The 9,795-nt window shown below is 43.3% G+C and overlaps 1 protein-coding gene across 1 annotated transcript; it reads right to left on the bottom strand.

Moving 5' to 3' along the window:
* Window positions 1-3,533: 3,533 nt before the first annotated feature.
* Window positions 3,534-8,400, bottom strand: CCDC195 (coiled-coil domain containing 195). Its single transcript, XM_034063797.1, has 3 exons — window positions 8,133-8,400; window positions 6,542-6,788; window positions 3,534-3,666 (listed from the first exon to the last, which is right to left on the bottom strand). The coding sequence occupies exons 1-3, from the start codon at window positions 8,398-8,400 to the stop codon at window positions 3,534-3,536; spliced, it is 648 nt and encodes a 215-aa protein (XP_033919688.1).
* Between the last annotated feature and the right edge of the window lie 1,395 nt (window positions 8,401-9,795).

The following is a 9,795-nucleotide window of genomic DNA, read 5'->3' as shown; positions in this document are numbered from 1 at the left end:
AAGGCATTTCCTCCTCTCTATAGTACAACAAGATGAAATTTCACCTGGTTAGATTTTATTTTTAAATCTGTGAGACAGCAGCTCCCCTGTCTGGGTGCTCTACAGCTCTGTCTACATTAGCAAATAGGTCAGACCAGCAGAGGAGAATGTGTCAAGTGAACAACAGTGCTGTTGTCCGCACTACAGGTATTTCAGAGGGCTTGCTACTGTGCTCCCATGCACTAAATACCTGTTAGCTTTTGGAGCACCTTATAAGCACATCCTCTGACTTAGTTTCAACCATAAGAGATCCATTCAGGTGCTTTGAGACCACTCTACAATTTGAAATGAAGCACAGGGTTTGACCAGCAAATTCCCTCAGGAGGGTACTCCTGACTCTGGCTGAAACACTGACATAGATACACCCTTTAACATTAGCACTTTCCACGGTACAGCTGAGCAGCACCATTCTGGGAGGGTGCAGTTTTACAAATGGCAGGATTACTTTATTTATTTATTTATAAGGATTTTTCTATCTAGGCACTGTTCATTGTCTTGACAAGGGTGAGATCTACTGTAGGTTGAAGATGCATCTCAGGATTATTAAAGTTGAGTATCAAGATTTCAAACATTTGACTGTGTGCTACCCTCAGACACAGCATCTGAATTTCACCACCATTCTTAGTAACTCCTCCACATCGGTCCAGTACTCATGGCTTTGCACTTCTGCATTATGACCATAGCTTTAAAAAGACTTTCCTAAAGAAAGAGAATACCCAATTTCTCTCTCACTTACTATGCTGTAAATGTGAACTAACAGTTAAAGTATCACTATCCCACTGATTTGAGAATCAACTCTAACAAAACTTCTTTGTCTCCAACCTAAAGACATGTCTCACTACTCTTGAGTAGCTGTGCTGATGGAACAGAGAACACATCATTTAACGAATGGGAGTGGTGGACTCTATCTTTATTGGCATTTGCTACAGAGATACAAAGCCACTTAGGCCCAAGCACAAGTGTGACACAGGAGTGTATGTCTCTCAATGGCCACTGCTAATGCAGGAGGGAACTTCTTGCTGTCTCAGCTGCTCTTGCAGTCCCATACCTGCATAGCTGAATACCACTGACCACCTCTCTGAAATGAAGAATTTCCAGTTAGGAATTGTTAAACAAGACTGGCCATCAATTATCAGGGTCTAGTATATATTCTGGGCTTAATATACATATATCCCAATGTGGTTTTAGGTAGAAGTACAGAGTTCCTCTAAATATGTATGGATCCTCTCGGGAAGAAGAAAAAGACCATGGCTTAATTGCTACCTGCATTTCTCTGTCCAAATTTTAACATCTGCTTTGCTTATACTTGCTCTTTCTGCACTGAACAATCTATGAATGTTTTATATTGGAATGTTTTAATAGGCATTAAGTGCTCCATGGTAGTTGACTTCATGCTGTACTGTGGTAAAACTGATGTGCTCAGTGGTTTCTCTGTCACCTCTGCTACAAACTGGTTCTTCTGGAGGTACAGAGCTAGGTCAAATCTGCACACTGCTTTTAAAAATTAATGTACCTGTGCATCATCTTGTCTTCTTAAATCTGTGGCCACTGCTAAAGACTGCAAAAATATCATTAAACAATAAATCTTCCCATTAATATGTTGACTAACATTTGTCTATGACTACTTGATTCCTTTCCCTCTTTTACCTTCCACTTTTTCTGTTCTTTTCCCCTATAAGTATACAAAAGTTCAAGACCATTATACCTCTAATGCATGTCCAGCGAGCTTAATTTCTGGACCATATACAAAGTTTTATGTATTTGTGTGACACCGGAATCAGCAGCCCACTACATAAGCTTATCAATATGCAATCTTACTGTCAGTGATCTATCTACACTGAATTGATACAAAAAGGGTGGAAGAAGAGAATTCCCACTGCTGCTTCATGGAACTGTGGCTTAGAAAAGTTAAAAGTTGAGACTTCTGAAAGCTGTCCAAAGCATATGGATTCCCAAATCCTGTTAAATTTGGTGTTCAAACATGAATATTCAAGAACCCAGGTACTTTAAACGTGTAGGGGACAGATTTTCAAAGATGTTTATTATTACTTTGCTAAGTGAAATCGACTGGATTTAGGTATTTAACTGAACACACATCCAATGTCTAGCTTCTGACAATGAAGCTTTCTTTAAAACATTTAAAGAGTTGATTCTTGTAAATGCCTTTTAAAATGAGTTGTTCAGTAAGTTTTGCTGAACAAATGGTAACCTCCTTTGCTAGCAGTCTGATTCATTACTTCTGACATTACAATGCAGCCCTGTGTGGACCCAAGCTGAACATAAAAATCCACAAATAAAGTATCAGTAAAATTGGAATTATTACTTCAGTGGTGAGAATATATTGAATTTGTATCTGAATATATAAAGCATGGTGAATTGCAAAAGGAAGTAAATATCACAGAGCTGTATACAAGTATGCAACATCATGGAAAATCCAGAAGGGACTTTTTACCACCAGGTCTCTACTTTCACTTTTGAAAGTTCAAGAGCTGAAGTAGATAATGGGGTGAAAGTCTTCCTTAAAGTTATTGGTGCAAACATCCACTGTTCATGCATCCTCTGTACAATATTCAATCACCATGCTGCCTGTGCATTAAGAAATAGAAATGTGCAGTATTTTGGTTCCATAAATACTAGTGATAAAAATAAACATGTGGGACACCGTTTTTACTCATATGAACAGAGCTAACAAGAAATCCCAATTTTTTACAAGCTGTTTGTAGTCCTCTCTCGCGTTTACTTTGCCCCTATTTACTGATTTCCTGCTAACGATTTTAGATCCAAGCTGTGCTGAGAGAAGACATTCCTGAAAAATTCTGACATTCACAGTTCTCCATATTTTGACTTTGTGTTCAGACCTGAGCCTTTAGTGTCTGTCTGGATGAACACACTAGAAACAGATTTGTAGTCATCTTTTTATACTGATCAGTACTTGCTCTCTCCTGCACTCCCTTAGAGGTGAAACCTAAATGGACATAAACAGTCATTACCAAGCTTTGCAGAAATTCAGAGTAACATTAGCTGACTCTCAAATGCCTTCTTTGTTGCATTAGTACCGTGAAATTTTATGTAGACAGAAAACCTCACAGGCTCTTTAATAGCTCTTATTTATTAGCCATTTGCATCAAAATACCTTTCTGGCAAGGGTATCAGCAAACACCAGTGGCAACATTTTTGTGACAAATACATCAAAACCAGCTTCAACACACTATTTACAACAGTCCTAAGGTAAGGGGTCCTCGATACATGTTGTGAAGCAGCTCTGTGGATGTACCTTTACTATTGTATGGCTTCATCATGGTGTATGGGCTTCCAGACGGCTTTGTCGTGGCTTCCATTTTCATGCTAAACATCCGGCCAGTGACCCGAAACACAAGCTGGGTGATTCTCTGCAGGCATCCTGCCAAGCGTTTTGCAAGAGAGGAACCTGACACACAGCTATCATTTAAGGCCAATTTATCTTGAGAATCAATGGGCTTTAAAAATTCACCAGCTTACATATCCTTTTCAGCGATGGTGGTTAACTGTTTCGTGTTCTGATTTTGTGGGCTTTTGAGGGCATCTTGCTTTTCAGCATATGATGACATATCCATTGGTAAGAGGAAAGTAACAGCCTTGATTTTTCCTCTAGAGAAAAATGAGAAAGCATTATGAGGATGACAAATGTATAAAATGTGCAAAGAAAGTGAAAAAGTACAAAACAAAAAATACAAACAGAACCCAAGCACAACAGCAAGAAGGTGGTAAATGTTTTCAGCACTTACATGCTGCATGGAGGCAGGATTTCATGCTGCTCACATGGTCTTCCCAAGGGACCAAGCACAGTGTTGTCTGCCTATCTGTCCATCTGCTGGAAGCATCTGCCTTTTACCACTGAGCCTCACATCAGCGTCCAACTTGTATGTACAAAGTTACCTGCATACAGACGCCTCAGAGTGCACAAGCACCCAGATGGACCCAGAAAATCCTTCAGTGGCCTTATAGAATCATAGAATCAACTAGCTTGGATTCTATAATTCTACAATAAAGCCACTGAAGATGTTTATATGCATTAGTACATACATACCGCAAAAGGTTTTCAAGCAGTGAGAGCCGACATGGTAAATTACTTCAGCTGTGAAAGCATGCTCCTTTGCGCGTTCCAAAACTGCTTGGTTTGGCAAGTTAATGGGCTGGGTTTTGAAGAGCTTTGGTTTTCATTCTGACACCTTCTGCAATTGCTGTCAGCTCACACAGGCCCTCGAGGAGCATGAGAAAGGAAAATCATGAAACTATTTATTGATGGTTACTGGGAGGTGTTCTGCGGGGCAGAGGAGCTCCGAGGTTTCCTTACCCCTTCTCACCTGCCGATTAGACCTGTTCCACTGGAAGATGAAACCATCAAGCCTGAGCACCCAAAGTTTGTACCAAAGATGCCTTGTACCTTTTGTAATTTTACTAAAATAGCCCTGAAGACTATTCTCAGCCTCCCTTATTCCACCCAATGTATTGAGATATTTAGACTCTCTGGTTTTTTTAATTTACCAAAGAAGTGAGAATTGTATGGTATAAATAATCCTTTAGCATGAATGAAAATGCTGCAGACATGCAAATCAGTGATGATTTGTTAAGCAGTGCTGTTATTTTATTACTTAGATGCAACTCCACTCTAAATAAATCCAAGATGATACTTCTACAGAGTTAATTTTAAAGCAAAAATATTGGGATTATAGCTTTGGAGCAGAATGTGAGTAAGCTGCAATAAGCAAGGAATACAAAAAAATGATATGCACCAGCATGCTGGGAAGCATAAATGTCATTACTAAAAAAACAGGCTTAATTAGCTCGCTGAACTCATTGCTACAAATTATCCTACTAGTTAAAAGCTTACTAAGATCGCTGTCTGTGTTTGACCTTTGTGTATATAATAGAAGCATTCACCATTATGAGTGGAAAATATATTGAACTCTCTTTGATATAAGAAACACAAAGCTTCATGCTTCGGGGTATCACCCAGTCTGCTGAGAGGGTTAGGTAAGAAGCTCTTTCCATAGCTATTCTTCTCCTAAAGCAGCCAACACTGAGTGGGCATGAGTCAGAGTACCACACTCACTGCTGTTCAGAGCTAACAAGCCAGCTCTACAGATAGTGATAAAATAATCAGCACCATTCCTGTCGCTGCTGGGTAACTAGTGCTTTTAAACCTGTAGGTCCCAAGGCATTAGTAGCAATAGATCCATGTTGTTATTTTGAAAGCTCTTTGCCCTAATGAGAAAGCAGCAACATGCTGACCCTGTGTTTCCTGACACACGCTTTACAAGTGAGCTAGCTTTAGGGCAAACCTCTCAGAAACGTTTATGTGCACTGGGAGTCTCAAGTTTCCCTGAGCCCAGTGGAGCATATGCTGAAATCCAGAGTTACAGGGTCATGGTGCTTTTCAAAACGATATGAGTTCCCTACCAGGGACTCAGTTTGGGTGTTTAAATGCTGTAAAACATCTCCCCCTCAAACATGCTTACAAGAAAACCTAGGTGACTGTGAAAACTTGACCTCATTGTTCTATCTAGCCTCTCACTAAGGAGCTGGGCTCCTAATTGTGAGTAAGAGAAGCTGTGCACTGGTCTGCTCTGAGGACACATTGCTGTGTGAGGGTGCTACAGAATAAAACCTGACATGATGTGCCATGTGGATGGGTATGTCAGCGCAGGCAGCACAACCTGCCACAGCCATGCAGCCCCGAGGAGAGGCCACTGGAGCCCTGCCCTGGGACATGCATGGGGCAGGCAGACCCTCTTCAAACACACACTTTTGTGTTGGATTCTTTTTCTTCTGAGCACAGCATGATTAGCACTAAAACCAGCAATCGATGCAGATCCCAGGGTGTGTCTGTCAGCACCAGGAAGCGACCGGGACTATCATGTGTCACAGTCTCATTAATAGCGTTTCTACCTTTTATTGTTGCCCTGTGCTGGAAAGCTTCTCATCAGTGAGCAGAGACACTCAGGGCTTGTCCAGCAGCCATTTCACTTAATTTAGAAGCTGTCCTGAGAATATATATCTCAAGGCTGAATGCATTAACTTGCAATGCTTCAATTACAGTGGAAATATGATACGGTACGTCTAAATCCATGAACCACATTAATCACACTTTCAAAAGCGTAGTTCAGAGTTCCCTGATATGTCCACACTTTTTGTTTGAAGTTGAAAAATTCCTTTCCAGCTTAGCTTGTCAGAATCACACATCGATCTGCAAAGCTCTTCCTGGCTTTAATGGAGAGAAGATTTCAAACCCCTACTCTCCCCCCTCAGCTTCTCCTTTCCATAGTAAATTTACACTGCTAAACCTGGCAATCTTCATGCATTGCAAGGAAAAGCAGGACAACTTACCCAAAAGGTGTCTCCCATCTGTCCCATACCCATGTACATTTGAACAAAGATTTCATTGACAACGAACTAAACCCCAAAGTGACAGCCATATGTTATTAGGTGGAACCTGCAACCAGCCCAGGCAAACTGAACTTACCTGCACTTATAGATGTGCTCCTGACACAGCTTCATTTTGCTGGAATGACTGTAGGAGAGACAGTTTGCTGCTGTCTTTTCAAGCCCTTTCTCCTCTCCCCTGGAGAGCTGTGCTGCAGCAGGAGGGGCTGGTGGCACATCCGAGAGACCACTGTTTGGAGGTGTCTTGCTGACCCAGTGAGACCTTGTGCTGGCAGGAGCAGGTGCTAGTGGGGCAGCAGAGTAGCGCCGCACGGTCATGGTGGTATCTGAGTAGTAGAGACAAAAACATTGTTAGGAACAATAATAACTATTAAAACTCAGATATCTTCAATGTATTTTTAATCACCTTCTTTTGGCTCAAATAAGTTTTTGTATGTGGGGTGGCTGAAATGCAGAAGAGGCCAAGCAGCCCCTTTGGATCCCACCCTTGCCCCTAAAAGTCAGCTGGAGAGGAAAAGCCACGAGGTTGGAAAGCACTGTGCACATCTTTCATGTGTGATGGAAGACCAGTCAACTCTTCCCAAGCTGAGACATCCACAGTCAACAGCAGCCCCAGTTTAAGAGGCTCAGGGTTAGTAAGCTGAGCACTGGGCTCAGTGGGCTCGTCAGTGGGCATTACTTGCTTGCAGCACTCATCTAGCTGTACCGTTCAGACTCTCATCTCATTCATTTTCAGGGACTTGTCTCTGTCAAAATTTGTGGGAGCTTTTCTCCAAGGCCCGGACCTCTCTAGGAGATTGGTTCAGGGCTCAGGCTAGGTCACCCTCCAGACCTATGGAGCGCATGGTCTGTAACAGCAGCTGCAACTCATAACACGCACCACAGTAAAGCCAAGAAGATGTGTTAGTGAAGCAGCTTTTCCACTGCACTGGACAAGACAGACACCAGACAAGGAGGCAACAGCCTGAAGCTGCCAATAACCACATCCAATTCTAGATAACTACTTCTCACACCAAATAACATTTTGTTTCAATTCCTGCTTCATTAAATCCTCCCAAGTCCCAAACAGACTTCTGTAACTGAGGAATATTTCCATTTTTTCCCTCTGATAAAACTGTGAAGTGAGTGTATTCCTGTATCTTGGCTCTCCTTCAGCCAAAACCAGCTGCATTATCTGCAAAAACAAACTGCACATCTGGCATGATGTATGCCGTTGGTGTCTGTTGCTGTTTGTAGAGTTTTTATCATCTTTTGCTAAGGCAAGAAGGGTTACAGCATGATTACAAGTGCTGGTCCTTTTCTGTCTGAACAGACAGGGGATACGCATAGGAAAGATAGTCCATGCCCATGAAAACTCAAAGCAATAAGTTAAATTCTGCTTAACAAAGACAAAATGAATTCCTTTGCTGAACTCTGAGCAGTCACAAAACACTCCACTAAGCTCAGCTTGGGAGATGCAGGTACCCCACTAAACAGATCACAGAATAAGACACCTGGTTAAAGTGATTTTGAGTATGGGCACTGAGCAAGTCCTATGTTCTTCCATTAAGTTAACTAGACATACAACTAGTGGCTGTTTCCCATTCCCTGCAGACATGTAAAGGCTGGGCTGGGGCATACTGCATAGGCAGCACATAGGTGTGCCATGGACAGCCCTGGCTTTTCAGTACCTCTCTGCTCCTTTGGTGCTGGAGCAGGACCAGCCACGACGTTTTCATGCAGGGATGCTGGAGAGCCACCTGGTCCTTCCCCATCATCATCGGTGAGACTCCTCACGTTGCCGTTCCCACCTCCTCCTGCTGCCTCTGTCTCCGGTGCCACAGCTCTCTGCCCACAGACCTGCAGCTCTCCCCTCAGGGCCCTGTTTTCCCTCTCCAGCTTGTTGATTTGGGAACGCATCTTGCAGATGACCTGCAGGAGGTGTGCATTTCCCTCCATGGTCCCACTCTACAGAGCAAGGCTTCCCACAGAGAAGCTCCTAAGCTAGAGGCAGGTGGATCCTGCCCTTAAAAGCCTCCTGACAATGTGAGTCCCTCCCTGCAAGCAGGGCTCCAGCCAGCTCCCACCACCAGGAGGGCTGCACTGAGTTGTCAAGTTACTAAGAGATGGCCCATGGTTTATTCATTCAGGGTCTCATTTTTCAGAGCAGGGCTGGCTCTTACACACTGCACAAATCACTGTCAGCACAATATCACTGCTTCACCCTGGCCCCTTGTTTACCTGCAGCTCTGGTTCTCTCTGAAAGGTCCAAGGAGGACAGAACCCGTTTCCTTTGGCTTACCTGTAAAGGTCAGCGATCACCTCTGTGGCACAGAGGGAGCGGTTGCCCTTTGCTGGGCAGCAATTAATCTGTCCCTTAACACCTGGTGTACTACTCATTTTCAATCTGCTCATCTGGAAAAGGATTAGCAGTTTCTCAGAGGGAAACTACATTTCCAGATGAAAGCTGATATGGTGCAAGAGGCCTGCTATTAATGAAGTATGTCAACAGCTCCCGTAGACATGCAGGTAAAACAAAGTGTCCTGAAAGGCTACAGCAGAGCCCACTGCTCCTTGCCTGGTGCCTGGAGAAGCTTGCTGGAATGGCATGCCTGCACTCCATTGTGTAAGGAGAGACAGATCAGGCATGAATCTTGCATTAGAAGGGGAAACACAATCCCCTGTGCTGCTTTCAATGCTTAGCCCTAAAGCGAGCTTTCTGCTGGCAGTAAAATGCAAACCTCTATGGAACATCATAGACTCATAGAATGGTTAAGGTTGGAAAGGACCTTAAGATCATCTAGTTCTAAGCACCCTGCCCTCCTTCCCACTCCCTTCCCAACTTACTTCAAAATCCAAAACTGAGAATGCCAGAAAACAGGAGGAAAATAACTTTAATAGATTTTTGCTTTGAGACCATTCACTCTCCTGTAGCTGAACAGTGACTCAGGAACACCTGGGGAAAAGAAGACCTTTTGCTGTGTGCTTTGCTGCTGGAAGCTGCAGGAAGAAGGGAAGTTGGTGCAAGATGTTCAGAATGAGTGATGACTCAGGTTTGTTTTTTCCAGAGGGTGTCAGAGGTGGGTTAGATGTGAGGAAACCATCCGGTCTGCAAGGAGGTGCTGCCACCCAGCAGCTGTTGTGAAGTTGGGCAGAAACTGCTGGAAATGAGAGAAAAACAGGAATGCACAGGCAAGAGCCTTTACCCTCATGCATGTTCCTGTGTGGATGGTGCTGCCTTCTCAGGAGCAGCATCCTCAAAAAGCTCCTCATAAAGGTGAAGTTGTTCCTTGTAGTTCCTACTGCGCTCACTCCCCCCTCTTACATAGGAGCAACATGCCATGCCTAGCAAGG

The sequence above is a fragment of the Melopsittacus undulatus genome, chromosome 6, assembly GCF_012275295.1.
Source record: "Melopsittacus undulatus isolate bMelUnd1 chromosome 6, bMelUnd1.mat.Z, whole genome shotgun sequence".
NCBI lineage: Eukaryota > Metazoa > Chordata > Aves > Psittaciformes > Psittaculidae > Melopsittacus > Melopsittacus undulatus.
Note: the sequence above shows the minus strand (reverse complement) of the source record. Positions and strands in the feature narration are given on the sequence as shown.